The sequence below is a fragment of the Grus americana genome, chromosome 2 (assembly GCF_028858705.1).
Source record: "Grus americana isolate bGruAme1 chromosome 2, bGruAme1.mat, whole genome shotgun sequence".
Classification (NCBI taxonomy): domain Eukaryota; kingdom Metazoa; phylum Chordata; class Aves; order Gruiformes; family Gruidae; genus Grus; species Grus americana.
Genome location: NC_072853.1, coordinates 109,161,106 through 109,186,537, shown reverse-complemented (window position 1 = coordinate 109,186,537; position 25,432 = coordinate 109,161,106). Strand labels below are relative to the sequence as shown.

Genomic DNA, 25,432 nt, shown 5'->3' with positions numbered 1-25,432 from the left:
CTTGGATGGAATAGAGCCCTACTTTATAGGAGTCAGAACATGTAGCCATACCATGACCTTTGGGATTAAGGCAGCTTTGGTTACTCTGAAAACTAGTCAATAGGTGTCAGAAACAAAGTGCACTTTAAAAGATATTTTGGAAGAACTTATACAGTACTATTTGTCTTTGGGCATCCAAATGCATTTTTAGAAATGTGGCCCTGGTGGCACATCCAGTGTTGCCCAAAGACTGATTCCTGAATCGGAACCAGAAGAAAGAAACAGGCCTGACTGCCTGCGCTCTGCTGTGAGCAAAGTACCACCATAAAAAAAACTTACCTGAGACTTGTACCTTTCCTTACAAAGATCTATAGAAAGGCTTGAAATAAACCTCAGAATGAGTAACCTTGAACAGTAAGGATTGTGTGGAGACCACTAAATTCATGTAATTTATGGCTTCACCTTGGAGGAGGGGAAATAGCTCCTACTTTTTCTTCCTTTTCAGCAGCAGCCACCCTTTTGAGCAAGAATGTGTTATCTCTATTGATGGTATGCAACTTGAAGTGGAATATGAAACATCCCAGATGATCAATATGAGCTGCTCTATGCTCTAATCTTTTACATTACAGCTGAGCTCCAGAGATACTTACAGAAAAGCTTCAGTTACACTTGGATTCATTTGCTCATGAAGCTGAATGTGAACTTGGCTCCTGAGCAGTCTGTCAAGACTGTCCTGTGAAATGTCAGTCATGTAGGGAAGCTACAGACTTCTGCAATATGGAAAAAGCACTATGCTGACAAGAGCACAGTGAGAAATAAGAGATGAAAGCAATGGAGGCCAGTGGAAATGGCAAACAAGAAGCCAGATGAGGCTTATGTAAAACTTGCATTGACTTTCTGACATGGAAATGGGAATGATAACTGGGAAAGTAATTGGGGGGTGTGTGTAGAGTATTCCCCAGTTTGCGTAGGTGGAGTGTGGACAGGTCTATTGTGGCTTAAGGTATTTAAAAAGTGGGTTGGTTTTCGTTACCCTCCTAATGTGTCACGGTACAAAGGGAGTCCCACTTGGGACAGTAGGTAGGACAGAAGAGGGTCAAAACTGAAGCTTCCACTCTACCAGTCATCATCCCTATTTGGTCGGTAAAGTGGTCCAAGAAATTTGCTGGAAAGTAAAGTTAGCTTTGTATCTGAAGGGGCAGGGGGGAGGAAGTAACAGTGGATGGTAGATTTTTGAAAATTATCTTCCACAGTCAAGAAAACCAGAAGAGAACATGCATAAGGCGAAAGGTTATTGAACTACCCCAAACGTATACCAAAGGCTGGTATATCTGGCAAATATACCTGACAGGCAAGCATTTCCTTTCCCCATAAGAGGTGGTCTTCCTTGATAAGCTCTTTACTGATTTCTTGCTGACTTAAGAACTTGGAGCGTGTGGTGTACCCTGCCTGGCATTTGCCAGCCATTACCATCAGTATTTATTGTCTTCATTAGCGGCTCTCCTGAGGACAAGGGAGAGAGCTTCTCCAGCAGTGTTCCTGTCCCACCTGATGAGGGGTTCGGCTAGAGGTTTATCATACGGAGCAACAGACTGTGACACTGGGCCAAGGTGGCTTGTCTTGTCATTGAAGTTAAACCTGCAATAGTCTGTCCTCAATAACACCTCTTTCTAAGTGTGGTTTTGTTAAAGGGGTTACCATTGACCATGAGCTGCTTTGTAGCATCTCACACTTTTCAGTTAGCACCAGTTTAAAAGTTTATTTAAAACAGCACATAAAATGGTCTAGCAATTTATGCTTATTTATTCCTACTCTTTTGGGGGGACACAGTCTTGTGAATTAAACACGGTGGATTCTAGCATTCATTTCAGATTATAAAACCTGCCTATGCAATATGAAAAGTGAGGCTGTCTCAGCATACTAATACACTGCAATCCGAAACAGCCACATTAATATTCCTATTGGTTGTCATTGGAGATATGCCAATTCCCATACGTATTTATCCACATGCCAGAGTGCCCTTGCAATCTCATGACTGCTTTTCACAAGTGCTTGGTGGCTTATTCTTTCTCCTCAGCACACTACAGAGAAATCACTCTACATATTCAAATTGGGGGAGAAAAATGTGTTTAGGATAACTAGCATTTAGCACACAGTACAAATTAAACCCAGGTGATATGATTCTCTCCCTTGCTCCCCGACATTTACATTAGAATTCATATTTTAAAACTCAAGTCTTTTGCATTACAAGTAAAGATTAGAAGTTGTTTTAAACTTTTGTCCCTTGCACTTGACAAGTATTTTTGTATAATTAATGAGTTGCACATGCTGGTAGTAGTTAAGCTTTTGGTGTTTGTATTGTAAATGTTCTGTTTGTACAGTGAAAATGTTTGTAAAAGAGAAATGGTTAATACTTTTTTTTGGTCAGAAAGCCATGGCTTTGTGTATTTCTTGGCTGAGACTTTTTTTTAATGCTGCTTCAGATTGACTCATCTGTTTCATGTTCTGCTAGCAATTAATTGCGGCTATTTTGGACTCAGAAAACAATATTGATATTGCAGTCATTTGCCTTTTTGCATCTAAGTTGATCAGCTTTTGAGTTCTTCATTTCTGAAATACATATATGGTGCTTTTTTTAGTAAGGTTGTTATTGGCAGCATGTTTATGTCTTACAGCTAGTATCCTACAGCAGAATTATGATAATGGCTTATAATTTAATAGGAAATCTTGACTGAAGACTTTGAAGGAGGAGGGATGAATTTGTGGATTTTGGGTTTGGTATTTTTTTAAAGGTCTCAGGGCACACTGGACCATAATGATGGAAAAGCCTTTGTTCGTCAAAAGTATTCTTAGTAAGTCACTGTCAGTTATTTCTGATGGGTGCTATTGATCAGTATCCAAATATTTTTCTTTTTTTGGAAGCACTGTACACATCTTAGCTCTATTAGCTCTCTTTTTACTTTGCTGACAGAATCTTTGCAATAACTTCTGAGAGATCCTCCAATGCAGCTTCAAATTATTAATAAAAAACACCTGTGACTGTAAATGTATACTGTTCCCTTTTCATAACATTTGCAAATATATAGTTGTTTGTATGCATTCTAACTTACTGCTAGATATAAATGTCAAGAAGATACAGGTGAACTGCAGATTGTCTTTTTCATCTACTCAGACTGCTTTGATAAGATGTGTCAGCAACTTTACAGGTGACCTGTTTATCGATCAGGATGCTAAGCATTTGAACAGACCTCTGTGAAGTGAAGCATTGAGTTTTTTTACTATGATTTACCCACCAAAAATCATTGAAGTCACTGGTATAGCTAGGATTAAGCTTTAATAACCTCTGGGGTTGATAAATCAAGAGCTTGTGTGTATATGGTCTGCTTTGTGCTACAATCCAGACCTGTCCTTTCAAATAGTCTGCTCCCTGTTCCACAAATAGTTCATGGACTAAGGGGGAATTAAAGCAATTGCAGGCAAAGTAGAAGACAGGCCTTTTTTAGTCTATCCAGCATGATGGGTAGACTATATAAATAAACTATAAATAGACTGTAAAACAGGAAAGGACAGGTATCCTTTCCTGGTTTTGCTGAGTGCAAACACATGAGAGGTTGCACTTGGTAGGAGGACAAAAGATCCATCTCACCTGGTATCTAGTTTCTAGTAGCCAGGTGCCTGAGAAAGCATGTAAGAACAGAGCAGGTGCGCAGCAGTCCTTCGCTTCCATAGTCTTTAGGTCTTAAGGAATTTGAAGCTTGTGGATTGCAGAGATTTTGCGTTTGTACTTAATGTCATTAGGTGACCTTTTTTCCATAGATCTAATTATCTGAATCTCAAGGAAACTTTTATTTGATGGACATACACTGTAATTTGCCTCTGAATAGGAAAGTCAGAGTAGCAAATGTCGTCATACCTATGACAAAGTTATCAGTTCTTTATATCTCAACAGAATGGAGTGGAAGTGTGGTTTTGCTTCAGGAAGTTAACATTTAAATGGACCTAAGCTGGCTTGGATGTTAATACATCAATGAGATAAATGGTATGGAGGAGAGTTTATTTCTTTGCTGCTAGGATGCTGGCAGGAGAGTGTGCTCTGTAATTGATTAACAGGGCACAGTACATTGACTTATATGGGGAAAGCTATTATATCTCAGTAACAGGAAGGTATATATGATTCTGGTTTTAGTAAGTAAAAAATTGGATTCTGCAGGAAATAACTAAAACTGCTGAAAGAACCAAAGGTTCCCAAGGATATTTTTTTTTTCTCTTAAATCTGTGGCATAACAGCATTTCATGTTATGAAGGAAGTTTAAATAGCGTGATATATTTAGTGGAACTTTCATACTGGGCTAGAAATATTAGCTTATGTAAGCAATCTTTTAACTTTTATTCTATTGGACCTAAAGTCATGAGTTATTGATGAGATTTAATATCTTTTTTAACATCTATTCATTTGAAGTATAATCCTTCCCTATAATTCATACACGTTTATGGTGAATTTCCTATATTTTGAAGCCTAAATGAGCAGGCAGATTGAAGGGTATGTGTTTGGTTTTTAAAGAATGAGAAAGGGAGGTATTTTTTGTATTTTTTGTTTTAGTCTTTAGCTTATTAATTGGTGTCCCAAAACAGGCACAGGAAGTGAATGCAGTTCTGAACTGCGAGGGAAAACTGTATCAACTCTGTTTCTTTTTTTCTGGCCCTCCCCAACCCCTGAAGTATTGGTGATTCAAACCAAACTAAGCAAGCAGATGTCCAGATTCAATATTTCAAAAGCATATATACACCAAATGAAGCACATTCATGACTGCCTATGAAAATTTGCTAAATGTGTATCCCAGTGTTTGAAGGTCCCACCATCATTGCTTTCAGCATAATCTTTAAGAGTCCATTGTATCGTTCGATTTTCCCAGAGGCTGGTGCATGCTAGGGGATGCGATGTATCCACTCAATGCCATGCTTTTTGGCCTAGCTGTCTATGAGGTTGTTTCAGAAATGAGTCCCATTGTCTGACTCAATTCTTCTGGGGTGCCATGTCATCACAGGACTTGGGCATGACATAGATGGTATGGAATAAGGGGTGGATACTGTCCTGGTTTCGGCTGAGATAGAGTTAATTTTCTTTCTAGTAGCCAGTAGGGTGCTGTGTTTTGGATTTAGGATGAGAATAATGGTGATAGCACACTGATGTTTTTAGTTGTTGCTAGGTAGTTGTAGTACTAACACTAAGTCAAGGTCTTTTCAGCTTCCCACACCCTGCCAGGTGCACAAGAAGCCGGGAGAGCACAGCCAGGACAGCTGGCCCAGACTGGCCAAAGGGATATTCCCTGCCATAGAATGTCATGCTCTGTGCATAACTGGGGAAGCGAGCCAGGAGGTGGGATTGCGGCTTGGAAACAGACTGGCCATCAGGTTGTTTTTTTCCTTTTGCATGTGGTGAGCAATTGCATTTCTGCATCACTTGTATTATTGCTGCTGCTGCCGCTGCTGTCATTGTTATTATTATTCTCTTCCTTTGTTTTCCTATTAAACTATCTTTATCTCAACCCATCAGGTTTTTTTTTTCCATTCTCCTCCCCATCCCCTTGGGGTGAGGGGGGGTGTGAGTGAGTGGATGCATGGTGCTTAGTTACCCGCTGGGGTTAAATCACGCCACAGTGGCAAATACAGAGTGAAACTCTTTGTAGGGTTTTATTTTTATTTTTTTGACTATGTCAGGCTTCACTGTCTTATTCTTTTGAATCCAAGAGGATGGATTAGTGAAGCAGAGAGACAAGGCAGGCCATACAGGGGGATGATGATTTAGAAGCTAGTATTCTTTCCAAACAAGTTTTTCCATATTTCCTTTTGGGTAGCTTCATCAATAGTAGCACCAATATAGTAGCTGTCAAAATAAAAGGAGGAGATTTTCTCACTAGCTACTGGGATCAGTAAAAGAAGAGAAGAATGTGGTTGGGTTTTTTCAGTTTTTTTGTTGTGTTTTAGGATAGCTCTTTAATTTCACAAATATGTTTAAAATATTGTGACCAACAGCCTCCCATTGTATTCAGTAATTAATCAAATTGCACCAGTAGCAAACTTTTTTGTAGATATAGCTTTCTATTCCTAATATTCTTCCACAAACAAGCAGGTTTTTCTTTCCCTCCCCTGCCAATATGAAAAGGGGGGGGGGGGGAAAGTGGGATAATATAAACCTGAGAATTTGATTTTTAAAATATCCTAAAAAGCCATCTCAATGATAAATTTTATCTAATGAGTTTTATGAATATGCAAGGAATGCAGGATCAGATGCTATATGACAAAAAGCTTTGGTAGGTGTCCTCATATCCATTCCTCTGGCATTGCTACTGGGCATTGGGTAAAGTAAGTCTTGTGTCTCTTACTTGGAGTTCCATAAAGTAGGCTGACTCCTAAGGAGCCTTACCTGGTACTGATAACATTTTTCTTCTTTACACTATAATACATAATGTATCCAAAAAACCATATTTTTGCTGTGTGTTTATGCATAGGTTAATAAATATTTGTGTTTCTATATGTATGCACATACATATATAGGAGCTTTTTTAAATGTCCTATTCTTCAGTGTAACTAGCTGGCAAATTTAATTTTTCTTTATGACAGACTTTAAAAATAGTTGATGAGGAAATGTATGGGGTTAAAAAAACAGGAAAGTGAACAAAGGTACATGTTCAACCTTTGCTCTCATTATATATATTTTTTTCCTTAACAGTAAATATCATGTAAGATAAGCATAGGAAAATGCTATAAGGAGATTTTGTTGTTTATTTTAAAAATATTTCTTATTATGTGTTCTTTTGGTTTTAAATGTTTCATTCTGCTTTTACCTAGACAACAGAATTAATGACAAATGACTTCAAATCTCAAGCTAGGTAACACTAATAATGAAGTGGCAGCGAGAGCAGTTTGCTAGCAGTCTTTAAGTTGAAAGCCTATTTTTACGAACTACCGAAAATACACTATAGGTAAAGAAATACACTAGAAAAACTTTGTCAAGTAACTATCTTTCTGTTACTATGACATTTAGGGCAAAATTTGTAATGAGTACTTCAATCTGCTGCTCACTTCTGTTCTTAAGCTCTAACCTCATACTACTTGGACTGAAACAAGAGTAGCCTGGCACCCAGCGTCTTCAAACGTAGGCCTTTGCTGTGGGCCGTGCCCCTGCTGCTAGAGAGAGGTCCTGTGCGACGGCGGTGTGATGGAGGCACGAGGTGCTGTGCCCACCCGGCTGCAGGCTTTGGACCACATGTGCCCTGTGGCTCCGGCCAAAGCAGGGGGGGAGGGGAATTGATCCTTCTGGTTTATGGTATAAACAATAATGCTTAGAACCATTTATCTTCCCTGGTCAAAATTCCATCATTGAATAGCATGGTAGTGAACTTTAAAGTCATTGGAATTGTCCTTTAATTCAGTGCAAAGCAATTGCCCTTTACTCTTGCCTGTGCTTTTATGCTGGTATGAATTTCGTTTTCTCCCTTAACAAACTCTCAGAGATTTGTGAAGGAAACTTATTTATTTTGTTAAATGTCAAAGTACTGATTCATGAACTAATGTTCTTCTGTATTTCTGTCTCCAGTTTCTATTGCTGTGTAAGTCATTTTATTTTTCATTACATGAGACTGGAAATTTTAGGAGACCTGTATTATAAATGACTTGATTCACTCACAGTCCTTTTTTCCCCCCTTAAAGTTCCTCTCTTGAGGGTACGATTAATTCAGTCTCCACGTGCTATCCAGTCCAGCTAAATCACAGTTTTCTGATTGTACCAAAACTATGTGGTATGGCTGAGCGTTAAACGTGCTGCCTATCAGGGGTGGTCTAATGTTTTCTAGATACGTAAACTGAGGATGTTTCCACTTACAGCAGAGCCTGTCTTGCAGTGCGTGTTTTTAAAAAGATTGGTCAAGCTGACTGGTGTAGGTTACAGGGTTTTTTGCTGTGGTATGATGTACCTGAAATGTAAACAAGTAATTTAACCTACATATTTCACCCATCTGTTGGAATAACTGAGGAAAAACTAGAAAAAAAGGGCAGTCCATTAACTATCTAAGTATTTGAAAAATCAAAATCCAGTTCTCTTTATTCTAATTTATGTAACTTCATACAACAACGGGAGATTTGTTTTAAACTTTTTTCTTCATTAGAAAGCCAAAGATTCTGATTTTGGTTTTCCTCTATCTTAGATGCTAATACCAAATTAATCTTCTTTATACTAAGTAAAATAGAAGTGAGGTGCTCAAATGGATTATAGAGATTATATTTTTAAAAAGAAGATTTTTTTCAGTAAATCAGTAATATGTGATAATTCATAGGCATTTATTCATGCACCCTAATTTATTTTCTTTTTTAAGATATCAGGTTATCATCACTTCTATTACAGAACTGAAAGTTTAGATCTTATCTACTTCTTACAAAGCTTTCACGATGATACTTTTCTTTAACACTACATTTTCATGTCGGCAAAAACATTCCAGATGTATCAGGGCAGGCCTTTTTGTTCATTTATAGTATCCCTAAGGAGAGTGGTGGCCCATGGCTAGGCATTACCATCACCTGATTTTATCCTAACTTTGTTGAACTCTTTATTTTTCTTATGTCAAGGTGTTTGTCTGTGTGTTTGTTTTGTATTTGATTGTTTATATGGGTTTTCTTGTGGTTTTGGGGTTGGGGTTTTTGTTTTGTTTGGTTTTGGGGTTTTTTGTTGGTTTTGTTGGGGTTTTTTTCACTGAAATATTGTATTCCACATGTACAGAAATAGCTAGGCTGTGTTATTACCCAAAAGAAGAACAAAGGGCACATTGCCTCTTAATATGTATGCATATTGAACGGCATAAAGTGAATCTGGTTTTTTTGCATTTCAGAAAAGTGTGATGAACCTCTGGTCTCAGCATTACCTCACTCCTCCTTCAGCAGTTCATCATCTATGACAAGCAGCTATGTGCCAGGATATGCCAAGTTAAACAAGAGAGGAGGTAAGGGGTCTCCCTCTCTAACGTTCAGCTATTTCCAGAAAAAATGATGAATGATATTTTTAATATGAAAATGCTATTTATGCAAAATGCTATTGCTTATGTTTGTTTTAACAAAGTTTTAGCTGTCTGACAGGCTGATTTTGTAAACAGAATGAATTTCTATTCCATTGTATGTGACAGTAATTGCACTCCATTGCACCACAGGGAGAAATACACTACTAATAACATGCAGCAGCATGGGCCAAACGCCTAATGTTGATGGAGTCATATGCTACAGTTGTATAATTGACTTCAGTTAAAAGGGCATACCTGTGTTCATCGGGTAAATGAACATTTGCAAGGTCACGGTTGTTGGAGCACAACTAAACAGCTTTGATGTGCTTTGTTTATTTAACTTGTTTCCCACCTTGGCAGTGACTGCTGTCATTCAGCTTTTTCTAGCACCACAGGAACTTTACCTTTTGCCTGTATTTCTGGAACGCAATGACCTGTTGTTCAGAAGTAAGAAAGCCACCTCAGTTTTGGTGGTTGGAAGAATAGGTGCGTAAGTTTGATCTGTCTGGTCTAACTATATCCTTAGTGCTAGGCAAATTTATTTCATGGTCTGAACACAAGTCTTTACCTTCACCCATAGGAATTTTCATAGTTTTCCTTGATATTTCTAGATGTCTGTATATATACCATTTTGATATTGAACTCTAAATTAATTTCACATGAATGATACATTTAAAAACGAAACTTTAGATTAACAGAAAATTATTATTCTGAATACTATTGATTTTATTTTTTTCTAAATAATATAAATCTAGCAGTCCTAAAATCTAAAATTTCACAGATTCTTGGGGAATTGGCTTGTGAATCAATACCAAAATTTTATCTTTCTCCCAAAATACATGTCAAGAGTATAATGAATTGACTTAGGGAACCTAGAATTAAGAAATACTTTCACTTTAGGAAGAAGAGAGACCAAGTGACTACAGTGCCTTGATCTTCTAAATCCTGAAGATCTGTAATAATGGCCACCAGACTTGTAGAAGGTTGGCTTATTTGCACTGCTGCTTTATTTTTCCTGCTCCTGCAGTAATTATGTTGCTCCTGCCTAGATACCATATTCTGCCTTCTCAAAAATACAACAAACATTGAAACAAAAGTGACAATATTTTGTCTTTGGGTGTTTGTAAACAAAATCTGAAATACTTTCAAATGGTGGAACACCCTTGAGAGCAGAATTTGTGGCATCAGGACCATAGCCTAGGCTGCCTATGTTCTCCACCAATTTTTTATACTACTGTTTGTGCAGTTTCTGAGTCAAAAAAACCCCACCTTATGAGGAAAGACATGAATTCACTGTTAGCCTAATTTTAATCTTAATCAAAGAATAATTATTGGCCTAGCTGTTATGACAAAAAGAAAAGAAAAGATACTGTTAGGGAGAAAAGTCTCGGTAATAAAACAGACTATATACACATACTTGTGTTTATCCCTTTCCCTGGAGTTATGCTCCCCCTGTCACAACTCCTCTGAGTCTTGGTGGATGGCTCTAGTTGGGGTGGGGGCTATGGTGCATTGTCAGGGTCCCAGACTCTGTACTGGGAGGAGGACACAGATGTCAATGACAACATTGACACGGCAGGATCTGCTTGAGGTTAATTGTGTCTGTTTTCAGGGAGTGAGGTGAGGGAAGCCGTGCCATGAGGGGAGCCAGACTGGAGACGTGGGCAACTGCTGGGGTACCATCCCCTGTCCACCAGCAGGGTGGGTAGTGCTGGTGGCACCAGAAGGTTCTGCCGGTTGTCTGGAGATCATCACACAGGAAGGGACGAGGCAGGTCTGATGTTGAGCCAGGAAGCTAAATCCACAAATGGGGAAGAATGGGGCTGGGCATAGATACACCTAGGACATGGCTCAGGTAGGGCCTGGGGGACTGAAATGGGGGAAGGGGAGTGGGTCCCCAGAGGGGCTGGACAGGGCAATTATGGCCTGTTGGTACCCTCATAGGCCTGACTTGGATCTCTGTTTATTAGTCTGCAACTCCCTATGTCTGAGTTCTCTGTACGTGTGTGTTTTACATGTGTAGGATTCTTGTTATTTGATCGCGTTTTCTCTTGTTTTTTGTTCTCTAAAATCAGCCTTAGCCAACTCTCAAGGTTGCGTTCTTTTAATGACTGGTAATTGACCTAGTGAGTTGCTTACAGGCCTGTTCCCTCTGGTACCACCTTGTGCCTGTCCTTTCAATACCTCTCCTGTCATCCCATGATTGTAGTCCTCTACGCTACATTTTTATTCTACAGTAATAGTTTGTTCTCTACAGAATACTTTAGGTACAGAAATATGTCAAAATTGTTATACTGATAATCACTAGCCCATGCAATCACAAAGCTAAATTAAAGATAAACCATATTAGGCTATGCTACCTGGTTGTTAGAGAATCACTATTACAACTAAACAAGCTAAACAGAAGCCTAAGACTAGCTTAGAGAAAATATGACTGACCAGCTCTAGTCCTGCAGCTGTGCAGAGCTGATGCAAAGCCTGTGGCCTGTCAGTAGCATTGGCAATTTGTTTTGATTTTAGGCCTGCAGACTAGTAGATAACATTGTTTATTGCTTCAGAAATGTAGAAGATGACTTCTGAATGAGAATAGATGCCATTTTATGCTGGCTTTGGGATTTTGCTTCAGTGTTGCCTTTATTTTATTAGATGCCTTTTTGCAATTCTCGGTCCTTCTGTTGCAATATGTCTGAACATGGGTTTTGATAGCCTGTTGGATCCCATAATTTGTGTTTTCAACTGTTCATTGTCCAGATGAAAGAGGTTAAGGAATAGTTCCATTCTAAAACACTACTCATCATTTAGGTTGAATTCTGTGTTATCTGATCACAGTTATGTTCATTTGCATTCTGTTCCCTGTTCTAAAATACGAAAAAGTCATTAGAATCACTTCAATAAAATAAAGCTTTGCATCAGCTTGGTGGGCAGGATCTTCAAATTTATTTTAGATGACTATTTCTCCTTACAGGTTACTAGACTTCTTATTCTTTTGTAAGTGAAAGGCAAATCAGACACTTGAAATTTAATTTTTTTCTTTAAATTATATTTACCCTTCCCTTTCTTACCCTTATAATCACTACAGTGCAGTTTCTTTTAATGTTTCTTTAGCAATATGGATCTACAGTGCTGTAATTAATTAAACATTGCTTGATTTCCCCTTTTAAAAGGTCATTTGAAATTTAGTTGCATCTCTTTGCTTGAATAGCAACTTCTTTTCATCCATCTCATAATACCTATGAAGCCTGGCATACATACTTTTCAAAACTGAAGCTTTGATATGTACATTACGCAATTTTGCTTTCCTAATTCTAGTGCCAGTAAAAGTACTGCAGGATTCAGGAATGTGCTCAACATGGGAACTCGGCCCTCGCTGTGTTTATGCTTCTGCTTCTACAAATGATGGAAAATAGCTCACTTTTAATGCTGAGCTATTTTACAACATCATGGAATTACAGATATTGCTAATCAAACCAGTAATAAGGGAATCCAATTTTTTTCTCTCCAAAGAGTCATTATCAGCTAATAGGTTCCCAGATCAAATGTGCTATTAAACCACACTATGCTGAAGTCATTAAATAGAAAGAACTCCCCCTCCTCTAGTCCCAGACCCTTTAAATTAAGGAAATACACATTTGAAAATTCTAGTCTCCAACCCAATTATATTTTTCTTTTCCATTTTCATGGCACTTCACTCTAGACGGGAAAACACTTTAGCAGAATAGATAGTATATTTTATTCTATTGATTAAGACACTGATTTACTGAGCAGTCACGTCATGTTATTAAGAAGGTTGCAGTTGTGAGCGTAGTTCTGGTTGAGTTTGCTGCTATAAATGTTGCAATTGGAAGGATGCATATCAAAGAGTTTAATATTTTCAGCAGTTTTTAGGAGGCTTCAAAAGCAGAAACATCAATAAATTTGTTCCTAATATTTGATATCACTTTGTTTACAAATCCCATAACTAGTGATCTAGGCAAACAGAACTAAAACTTCACGGAATGGCATGGATCTGGAAACAGAGCCTCCTGGCTGTATGTTTAGGGTATTTTGCTATGTCAGTATGTGAGAATATTTCACATTTTCCACAGCTGTCTGCTTAGAGCCCTGTAAGCCTTTGCTGACTTACAGATTAGTACATATAGTTTGTTCAAAGGAAATGCAGATTTGATGGACAGAGTATAACTTGATTAGAAAAGTTAACCTCTCCTAATCTGATGCTTCATATGCTTTACGTGGTGCTTCATATTCTTCTGTGTTACCCCTCTTCTGATCCTTATTTCTTGTTAGGGTAAGCAAAGAGAAGTATTCTGTGCTTTTTTGGGGGGGAAATAAAGTTAATTTTTAATTAGAGGAAAAATAGCTCATTATAGAAACAAATATTCACTTGTTACCTGCAGGTCTGTCAGTCTTGCAAATTCATACCAAAACGTATTAAAAATTTGAAGCCCCAAGTAAGAGTAAAAGTCTTTGATTTATATAATTGTTACAACTGTGAATCTGTGTTTCCACAGTCACAAAAGCCAGAGGCCTGGGGATACAATGCCTGTGTGCATTTTACACCAGCTCTCCCCAAAGCACCCCAAGTGGCTCATGGGCTGACTTCTCTCTTCAGCCTTCCTGGGCGCTTTCAGTCATAGCAGGTTTGAAAAGCAAACAAAATGCTTTCATTTTATTATCATGGAAAGAAGTAGGGAACAAGAAGGCCCAAGAAAATGTAGACTACTTCGTCTTTTTCTCTTTGTGAGCAAGGGAAGGCGGTTCCTCCGCTATACTACTACTTGTCAACACATTTAACTGCAGTTAGTGCTGGGTGAAGCAATTGCTGCTATCCCTGTCATGCCTGCAGAGAAAGGGGGGTGAAGAATGTTTGAAACTTTAGGTGTGGCAAAACTTATGCAGACACTGGAATGATGCAATGAATTGCAAAGTGAAAGTCAGTTTGGTTAAGGTGGAGTGTGTGACTCCTGACTTCTGTTAAAGGCTCATAAGCAAAAGCTTGAACTTAAAAAGCTAAATGGCACTGAATTGGCAACTGTTCCGACAAAGGTTGCTGTAGTCAGACTCTATCAAATTATCCTTTGGAAAGTAAGATAATTTTTCATTTAAACCACTAAATCTTACTGCTATACTGTATTGTAGTATTTTTTCACAGTTTTAATTATAAAAATTGCTAGTGTGTTGTTCAGTGCCATTATAACAAGGGTACCGATTATTCTTGAAATGTCTGTAGTTTGTGTGAGAGAATAAAGCACTACAGAAGAGGAGAATTGTAAATGGCCTTTAATTTTTGTTTCTGTCACTATCACTTTTATCTAAATAGATGCAAACATCATTAAATCTTTGACTACTATAAAATCCTAAAACTTTTTACTTTGGATGCTCTTCTTAAAAAATATTTTGAATATTCTCTCAGTTATCAGCTCATATTCTATACCTATGTAAACTAAACATTTCTAAGTGTATTAAATGAGCCAATGTAATATTTGGAGAACTATGAGAATGTGTAGAAAAAATTATTTAATTTTCCTTTCCGATATGACTGGCACATTATAAATATATGCCATTAAGTTATTGACTGCACTGTAACACATTGTAACTGAAATCTAGTTAGTAGACTAGCTAAAACGATTTCAGAGTTTCTTCCGTTTTTTGTCATACCTATTCTTCTGCAAAAGTAGTCCGTACCTTACTAGCTAAAGCGGCATCAGAGGAAAGGAGAGTTTTCAATTAGCTCATTCTAGAGCTTTTTAAAAATCTATCTACAGTAGGTTTTGCATATGTGATGTCAAGGTTATAAGGTCTAACATCTTATGACCTGCCATCAGTAGAATCAATGGACTGCATCACATCGTGAGGAGGAATCTTAGTGCATGTTTGATATAATGCATTATCAATCTTCCTTTTAATGGTTCCCAAGCTATTGGACCTTACACTTCTTACTAGTACAAGAATTAATGCTGCCCATCATCCACCTCATACCTTTTTATTTTAGGGAAGAAATTCTACATTATTTCAACATAATGTAATGTTATATAACATAATTGGAAGCTGCTTGAAACTGAGCAGAGTCTCAGAACTTCAGAAATAATCCCAGCAGACAGTGCAAGTATGAAGGTCATAATGAATCTTTGGATGTATGGAAATTATCTTTTGCACAGTGGAATAAAGAAGAAGAAATTTGGCATCCAGGACTTGCTTTCAAGTTCAGTATTAGGGGGGAATCTGAAGCTGCCAGTGAAGTTGATAGTGGAATACAGGGGGACGGTTCTGCAAGGCAGTGGATGTTCAAAAAGCAGTCCTCTTCTCACCACTATGTAACTCTGCTCTAGGCTTTCATGTTGCTTTTTAGTCACGGTGCTGATCCTTGACCTGTTACTGGAATTATTGATGTGCCTATAGAACAAGCATCAGAAATTTTAAGTGTTGGCAGAGGTGTAATTGAGACAGTATGTTTTTTCTCAGTGGAGTTTTAAATTTTTGCTTCTGTGTGGAAAATGCAAGAACTTATCTATAATAGTATATGATTCTTTTATTCCCCAAATCATTCCCAGTAAGTCACTTAGATCCATTCTGCAACAGCTCTTCCAATATAAAAAAAAAGTTTCTGAGAGTATCATCTGAGAAGAAAGAGGGGACACCTGGCCTAGACTTTTCTTAGCATGGCTATTAAAACCTCCAAAACCATAACCAATATCACAACTTCTCCAATTCCCAATTACTTTTCTATAATGGTATATGAAAAGTATTTCATAGGATCATAGAAAGGTTTGGGTTGGAAGGGACCTTAAAGATCATCTAGTCCAACCCCCCTGCTGCAGGCAGGGACACCCTCTGCTAGACCAGGTTGCCCAAAGCCCCATCCAGCCTGGCCTTGAACACTTCCAGGAATGGAGCATCCACAACCTCTCTGGGCAACCTGTTCCAGTGCCTCACCACTCTAACAGTAAAGAATTTCTTCCTAACATCTAATCTAAATCTACCCTCCTTCAGCTTAAGGCCATTACCCCTTCTCCTATCACTACATGCCCCTATAAACAGTACCTAAACAGCTTTTCTGTAGGCTCCTTCAGGTACTGGAAGGCTGTTATAAAGTCTCCCCAGAGCCGTCTCGTCTCCAGGCTGAACAGCCTCTCTCAGCCTGTCCTCATGTGGTTGTCTTTTTGACAAAGTGAATGTAAAAGGTATGGTTTGAGTCACCCTGGATTCTGTGAGCTGTTTGGGCTTGTCCATTCATGGGTCTTGCCAGGAATTTAGTTTGGATGTGAACCTTGACATAAGGAGGTGCTCGCTCTGCATTAACATAGTCCAGATAGGGACAGTGGGGAGCTAGTGTGCAGAAATTAGCACGCTGTAGATTGTCACCTTAAATATTGCAATCTTGTTATGATGACAAGACCTTTGGGCATACTGAGAATGCCTGTATGCAACATAACTCATTATATTTTGATTAAAACCGTCTTAGACAAAAAGTATTATAGAGTTGCCAGTGGTTTGTAAATTCACTGCCCAGATTACTGAATGCTGTCTTTTCTAAGTAGGTAAGCATTTAATGAGTAATGGATAGAGTAGCATAAAGGAACGGTAACCAACATGAGAAAAAGAGTAGTATCATCCACTTAGCTTTTGTCTGTCTCTAAGAGAGCTCTTACTGAGTAAGAATTTATAAATAATTAAAACATGGTTGCCTTTAAACAAATAAATAAACAACAATTCCCTTTCTGTAAATACGTGCTTTAGATAAACACACATTGTACAATCCAAGACAGTTTATTTACTGCAACTATGCCATATAGTACATAGTGGATCAAATTAGGTGATCAGAAGTCAGGGTAAATTAAATGTTGTTACTTGTTAAATAATTACTTTTCCATTTAAAAAATGTGGAAAGCATTCATGACTGAAAAAAATAATCCTTTTGTGGTTCATTTATTAATGCAAACTTGAAAACTTGTTTTCACTGGACATACTATTCTTTGTGTTGCACACAGTATAAACAACAGTATTTCTGGAATGTTTTCAACAACAAATAACTGATGTTTTGGTTTAGGGGTTTTGTTTGTTTGGTTTTTATTCACTTCAAGACAGCTCCTTTAGGAGCTCCTTTACCTGTGAGGGTAAATGAAAACACTTTCATTTTATTAGTAACATCGCCTTTTGGTATTATTCCTAATAAAATTTTTGTATAACACTAACTTCAACCTCTGGGTTTTTTCTTCTTTTAAAATCCGTAAATAATTCAGGTTCAGTTCATCATTTGCAAAGTTTTTTTGAACTAGAAAGAAAAGTCATGTAGGAAAGGCATTTGTCTCTTAACAGCCGTTTTTTCATGGTCAAATATTATTGCTGGATTCATATAATTTTCTGTATGCCTTTATCTGCCTCATATCCTACCACATAATCAATTTTCCTTATTCCTCACCTTCAACATTAATAGGTAGGCACCATGCATTGTAATGCAACTCACTTCAGCTCCATGAATGCTTGTGTCTCTGACGACAGTTTTGAGTGCCACTCAGTTGACCGTAGCACTTGTTTTCTGTTCTTCAATGATCTGGCCCTAATGAAACATTTTTCATAAAGAAAGATCTACATTTTGTAGAAGGAATTCTTCAAACTACAAATAAAAATGTTTGCACTAGCTCATTCCTCTGAAACCACAGGCTTTTTCAGTCTCTGGAGCAATATGTGGGGCAGTAGGAAGAAACATGCCTTGCAAGAAGGTAGCAGATTTTGTGAAGAGGAAAAAGAAGCATCAAAAAGGGGGAAAAAATTACCAGTGTACATCCAGGTCAGATTGATGCATTGAAAAAGTAACTTTAAAAAGGACAAATATCAGCCTTTTCATTCAAAACACAATCCAAGAAAAAAAGTTTGTGGAAAGTGAAGCTCAAATAATTGGATAAAAATAAAGCATCATTAGCTTATGTTAATTTACCATAGCCCAACGAATACAGAAAGCATGACCGCTTTTTCCAGTTCATAACTGATTTATTAATTAAAGTGTTCAGAATACCTAATTGGCTTATTTAATACATGTCTAGATGAGGAGGAGGAAAAAAAATTATACTGAGCTCTCTCTTAAATTTTGTGTGTGAAACTTTTTCTTCAGCAATCATTTGCAGAGGCAGCAGTTCCAAGTCCAGCTGGAGACATAAGGCAAATGGGCAGCATCTAGGGCCACAGACAGCCAGGGACAGCAGATCTGCCCTGGCTCTGCTGAGCAGCTAGCTTTTTCAGACAAAATTCAGCTTAGTTCATTAATTGTTTCTGAAGCTAATGAACAGCTGACTCTGGCAGGAAACTGGCTGTGCTGGTGGCAGAGAGTAGGCAGCCTCACAGACAGCCACACTGGATCCGTATACCACAGATATACTTTTCCCATTTCCTTAGAGACCGGTGCAGCTCTGCCATTTATCCTCAGAGTAGCCAAATTCAGCACTCTCAACTATCCTAAAAGCCCAGAGTTTAATTTGACAGTTTCTTAAGCAGCATTAGGACGGTAACCTGTAAATAGTTAAGAAATTTGTTTAGGTGTTCTTACTGGCTTCATCTCTATGCTGTCTTGAAAGGCAGACCTGATTAGCTCTCCAACTCCACTGAGAATACTTATATTCTTATTTGCATTTGAGCAGGAGCTAATGGTCTAAAACATGGGGTGGCTGACAAGTTTATACTTGAGCTTTATTGGTGGTATAATATATCTGGTCTTTCTCTTTCTTGCTTTTCAGTCAGCTGCTTCAAATTTCACACGGATGTGCCATACACATAAGCTGTGTTAAAATTTCTCACACTCTTTCTAAATGTCATTAAAGTTGTATTGCTTTTATTTGCTATGTGTTTCAGAAGCATTACTCAAGTTTACATTCACAGAAGTATCACCTGTACATGGAGGTGTTAGTATTAGTCAGATGATGTACAGGTGTCAGTGCAAGAAGAGTATTGCCCATGGCAGGTTCTTGCCTGCATGAAGACAGGACATCAGTCCTTGTAAATCAGGCACAAAGTTATATAATTGATCCATTTAAAGATTGCAGACATTACCTCTGGTATCTAATTTCAATTCTTAAAACAGGGAGTGGAGTTTTATCCTATTTAAAAAGCTGGCACACTTTTAAATTAAATTTTGGAGTTAATATGAAGGGTGAGACTTTGGCTGAAAAACGCACACATTAGAGTTCTGCTAGATGCCTCCTCAACCCAACGCCTCACAAGGAACTTGCCTACACCAGAGTTGGCACGTTTAACAAGCAAATTAGAAAACTTCATATTCCTCAGGCAAGGGAGCTACTGCATTTGCACAGATCAATGGGAACATGCAGGATTAAAAAAGAAACTCAACATAGGAAAACTGGCCAACCTCTTTTGACAGGTTCAGTACATTTAGGAAAAGCAGAGGCCGACATTTTAGATATCCTAGGCCAGCTTATATCTAACGGATACTTCAGGCAAAGATATAGATATGTGTGAAACTCATCTGGCAGTGAGGCAAAGATGCAGTGAGTGTACAGAAAATGCACTGTCAGCTGCTGCCCGGGTAGGTGCCTCTTGTCAGACACCGTGACTGTTTCACCCTCTCCTGCACACAAAATGCAGGTTTTCCTTACACAGATGGGTGCAGTGCAACTGGTAGATAGCTTCTTTGAGCACAGCCAGATCGCTGCCTTTCCCAAATAAGTCATAAACAAGCATAAATGCTGGTAGAAATGGGAGCTATTTGGCTGCCATTATAACCTCCCAGTAAAGTAATATGCTGAAAGAGAGAAAAGAAATAATGTGATAAAATGAGGCTATTCGCTGCAGGATGGGAGAGTGCAGCTATTATTCATGTTTCAGCTTTCACAATTAGGCTTAGATTATTCACAAGCAAATCTGAGCTACGCACTAAGAGACAGAACATTAATACTCATTTTTCTGTATGTGAGTTACTACGTAAGTCACAAAAAACATCTCTGGATCAGGAAGACTCTGACATAGCATCCAGTCTCACGTCATAGATTTGCTGTTGGTTTCACTTTGTTTTGTCTCACTTCTTAGATGAAACTATTTTTAACCTGTTTCTGTGTAAGACTCATTTTAACATTGATAAAAATGACAGTCATTTGAAGGTAATAAAGTGCATCAACTCATACTGAGCAAGATCATTTTCTTTAGAAAGCTTCAGCTTTACGTAAGCCCTGTATAGCCAGGTAAAGGTGGAAAGGGAAGAGCTGAATGATGGGGTGTTGTATAGATCCCACTCAGAGCTTTTTAGGCAAGAGAAAATCCTTCCCTTGACTCGAGAGAGAATAATTCTCTTTTATTAGGTTATCATTGTAGCTGAGATTTGAGTCAGCTTTGTGCCGAATGGAGATGACTATAACACTGCAGGGTGATAAACTGTTGCTGTAATTAAGAAGCAACAGTTTAGTTATGCTGACCCAGATATATTTAAAAAAAAAAAGCTAAAAAGCTGTTATACTTTCTGTTTTCTTCTCTATGTGGAGATTTGTTGTGCTGAAGGACGGCTAAGGACCAAGCAACCATCAGAAGAAATGTCAGTAGTAGTTTAACCCTTTCTTCCGGCTACCTGCCCTGCTTTTCTCCTTTTGAAGTGATCCATTTGTTTAGCTGTGATATATTGTCCATATATGATAATATTGTTCTGTATTGAATGTCTTTGGTAGTTTGTTGGCCAACTAAGAAACGACTGAATATTGATAATGAGCTATTGTCTCTTCAGAGCCCTAAGCTTTTCTGACTGCTTCTAGGACAGATTTTTATTTCTTTTAGGACAGACTTAGATTCTTTGTGACAAAATTTGTTTGAATGGTCAATTTTCCATGTCACTAAGTGTTAGTTAAATTGTTTCTACCAAGATTCATGGGGCTGTATATTTAATAAGCAGTGGAAAAAAAGAAGAAAGCTTGAAAAGCTGCATTTTGAAAAGTTGTATTTTAGATATCTTTGCTTTTCAATATTGACTACCATCAAATTTAGCATTCCCGCTGGGCTTTTAGACACTTTACTCCCAGTAAGCTAATTCTGCTTTGGTTAAGAAACTTGTCAGAAATGATCTGATGTTTGTAAGGATCAAAGGGTCCTATGGTATGTAAAAATAGGCACTTGACTGTGTCTATTAACTACATAATATTTATAGATCAGGAATGAGTAGCCATAAGTTATCTTATAGCCATCCCTGGCTTCTTAGCTTTTGCTAGTACTGAGTGGGTGATATGAAGAGGGAAGAATCAGGTGACATTGGGCAATGTTGTGCAAGAGGAGTAAACAAGATTGTCGCTGAGCAAAAGAGGGTATTGTGCTTTTGCTAGGAAGGAAATATTGTTGGGTATAGCATAGTGTTGCACTGAGAGGGCTTTAGCTGATATTCTGCCAAATGTAGAATATATACAAAAAAAATATATAGAGAAATTCTAATACACAAGCTAAGCTGGTTTTAATATGTACTGAGAGAGATGGTATATGAACTGCTTTGCTTTCTTCAGTACCAAGAAGTTGTCTATTGTCTGTTGTGGGGAAAGAATCCCCAACAAAAGCCAACGCTGGGATTATTTAATTTGCTGACTTTAGCAGCTGGTCAGCACCATCCCCCATAACACATTTTGAATATATAGAGATGATTGTTGCTTGTGCATGTTGGTTTCCAGGTGGGTTTTCTTGTTGCAGTGTTTGGTTTGGGTTTTTTTCCCCAGTTGTCATTAAGCAGTTTCTAAATTAGGCCAAAATGGTGCTAAGTTATCAGGCAAAAAACATTGCTTGCCAAATTTTAAAAATAACAGTTATTGAGAGACCAGAGAAGCTATTAATTATGAGCCCAATCATTGTGAGCAATCTCTAAAATGAACTTCTAGTTTCAAGGCAAAACCAAATTCTACATATTATATGCAGAATCTATTATCTTAAACACACTGGTGATGATGGTTTAGTTCTTTGCTCTCTTGAAACCTTAAGTAACATCAAATACAGTTAAGGCAGCAACCAACACGTTAACCAGCAATGGCTGTTTGATGAGCCACATCCAAAGTCATCTGGAAAGGGATACTATAGCTAGGGATCAAAGCAGAGATACCAGAAACTGAGTAGGAATTGGCAATAAATTATTTTAAACATTGCAGTTCTCAGGTTTCTGCTAGACTTTAGTTAAAGGAATTATACTGAGCCCTTGACAGGGAATGTTTTTTCCGCAGCTGTCTACCCTGAGGCTGGAGCACCTTGCTATAAATATGTGGTATTGGCCACCCTTTGAGAAAAGCTACTAGCTCACCATCTCACTAGCTCTGATGTGGCAATTCCAACGCTCTTATCTTGTTCTCTTACAGCTGGTCCCTCCATGAGGCTGGAGTCACAATGACAGGGATTGCTGGGGAAATCTACAGGTTTATCCAATTTTATGGATGATTGCAACACTTTCAGCCTCTCAGCCTCGCCTACAAAGGCAAGGAAGTTTAAAGGAACAGGGGAAGTTAGCTGCAAATAAGAAAGAAGACAGGAGAGACCCCCAAATAAATTGATTTACCCTATTGGCATAGATCCAGAGCTTATTGAAAAATAGAGTTGGGACTGTGAAGTAAAAACTACAAACAAGCCAGGAAATAACATAAATAAAACCTTTGGTTTGACAAGAGCACTGGAGTTACCAGAATTATTAAGCCATATCATTTTCAGTCATCTGAAAAGAGCTTCTTCCTTTTCTTTCCATCTTCTCTTCCCAGAAAACAGAAGTGTTTTCATTTTAGGGCCTTAGTCACTGGCAAGTTTTTCTGTTTTGTGTTTAGAAAGTTGCACACATTTTTCAGCTGGACACATAACTGCAAAAATACATTGTCTGCATGTCTAACATGACTCATGAAACACAGCTAAAAGATTAGCTATAGAAATGCTTATAATGATTTCAGAAACTTACCGTTCATAACTTTGCAAGCAAGGAAATTGAAGGCTGCAATCATGGCTTTTATCTTGTAAATTCACCCCAAGAGCTTTAAAGAGGTCTAAAGATTACAGCTAAAGAACAGGATGCTGCGGATCAGAGTAATGAGCAGCATTGTGAGATCTCAGCTTTCTGTCAAGGTGCTAGAATCTATGACAGAAAGCAATTTAATTCTGCACTTTATTATCTGTAATAAATATAAATTGACTGGTTTACTTCCAAAATTTCCAATTAAATATAGGTATTATTTATCCGTAATACCAGAAGCTCATTGTTAGCATTTTGCCGAAGTAAGTCCTTCGCCCAGCAGAGGTGGTACTATTAACTGTTCTCCCGCTTTCTCGTTGTATATTACACAGAGGCTACTGACGTTATCTTGTGATGCAGAATACTACAAAACTGCGTGAATGGCATAGCCTATTTAAAATATAATGCTAATACCAGATATCTAATACGGGCTGCTATTAAGGATGATTTTAAACTATCAACAGTACCAGCCAAACAAAATTTTTGAATGCATTGAATGTGGGATCTATAAAAACTGAATTCAAAAGATTATGCCTAGAGTTAGTTTTGGTATTGCTCAATACCAGCAGTATTGGTTAGTAAGTATTGTCAGAGTTTTAAATAATGAGTATATGCAACTTTCTGATAAGCTTATTTTAAAACATACTCTCCCTTCTTATTCCCCTCAAAGAAAAACTAAGGACTTTAAGGCATAGAAACGTAAAGCAGATTTAATAGGAATGAGCTAAATTGTAAGAGGTTACATGAAAGTAGAAAGAGGAGAAGAGATAAAGAGATTTGCAAATGTACATAAGAAAAGCAGCCCCTGAACTCCATTAATTTTCCAGGCAAGTTTAGCACATAAATCCCTTTCTGTTTTTAATATTTAATGAAGGTAGTGTCAGTCTTTTTTTCTTTATAATTTACATGGAAAACATAGGGTAGGAATAACATGAATTCAGATTTATTGGAAAAAAGGTACACTGACTTGCAGTGGCTATAGAGCTAATTTAGTAAACTGTTTTCAACAAATTAGGACACGCTTTAAAAAGCAGTTGTCATTTGAATACCGCTGTCTAGTTCAAACCGAAGGTATATGATGCACTTTCTCCTGTGGTTAGTGCTAGTGAAGGAAGATTATGTAAAAAACTGAACCATGTGTGTTTGTTCCTAAAGGGACCCTCAGGCCAGAGTTCGTAAATGTCTTTCCTGGGTTTTATTAAGCTAATGTACCATGTCAACCTTTGATTTCTTTTTACTCCCAGAGGGATTATATTGTTCTTTTTAACTATATGTGTTTGAAAGCATAGAATTGCTTCTGGAATATAGAATTGAGCATCAAACTTTTCTTTGCCAAATAGAGGGATAAACCTGTAAAATGAGACTCACCAATTTATCTAAGCATTTCTTTGAAAGAAGAGCTCATGTCAAATATAAGGGGACACTCCAAATGATAAAGCAAGCCTTTTATAAGAATTATCCCCTTATAAAAAATAAGGTTTTTGTCATGCAACTTTTCAGTTTCTTTATTGGTGGTGTAGCACAGTCAATTTAAATCCCTGGAAGTGTCCAGAAACTCAGTTTAATAGCACAATAATGTCTGGATATTGGTGGGGGGAGGAGGAAGTATGTAAAGATAGTTGCAGGTTGTAGATACAAAAAACTAATTACCCTGTCTGGAGGAGGAGCTCAAGGACTTCAGCTTTCTCACAACGTTTGTTCCCACGGAAGGGATCCTTTCATATGGGAGAGCACTGATATTAAGGCGCTGTTTGCATTTGATGCCATGTGGTAATTTAACTCTGCCAAAAAGGTATGTTAAATCTATTGCAGTAATGGTACCCTCTGTGTCACAGCTATTTCCATGACCAGGAACAGATATTCATGGCTAATGGGAAGAGGCATCACATCATAAAGAGAGAAATAAAAAAAAAAAAAAGTTTTAAAAGGTTGTATGGCAGTAAAAAGCTGGTGTCTGTGGCAGAGGCGTTGTTGTTTGTGGCAGAGTGCAGTGGTTTTGGTGGCAGTCAGAAACAGAGTGCATCAACATATTTCACAGCTTGATCCAAAACCTGCTGATGGAAAGATGTCCTCTGCCTTTGTTAGCTTTTGGATCAGGCATTTTGTTGGCACTGTTATTGTCATCTTTTTATCCTAGGCAAGCATTAAGCGAGAGTATGCTGCAAGTCATCAGCCTGATTGAAAAATGTGTAATAAGCATTGCTGTGTTTTTGGAACACTGGAATGTATGTGGAGATTTTGCAGTTGCTTGATTCCTGAGGCTTGTCACTTCAGAAACTCATCGTTAGTGTTGAAGAAACTTGTCACTATACCTCTGGCATGGGAGAGCGTAACACAATATGTTCTGAGTAGCATGTAATCCTTCAGATGATGACTGTAGCTCCAGGGATGTTAACATGGCACAAGCTACTGTTTTAAATCACTTTCCATGGTGCTTGGCAATGTGCAGCCTTAGAAC

General features: G+C 37.9%; 1 protein-coding gene across 2 annotated transcripts in view; it reads left to right on the top strand.

Moving 5' to 3' along the window:
* The window catches only part of CNTNAP2 (contactin associated protein 2), a 1,227,525-nt gene that overhangs the window by 365,110 nt on the left and 836,983 nt on the right, over positions 1-25,432 (top strand). For both annotated transcript variants that reach the window (XM_054815498.1, XM_054815497.1), the window contains exon 2: positions 8,862-8,972. In XM_054815498.1, the coding sequence (XP_054671473.1) occupies positions 8,862-8,972 (111 nt within the window). The remainder of the gene's footprint in view (positions 1-8,861; positions 8,973-25,432) is intronic.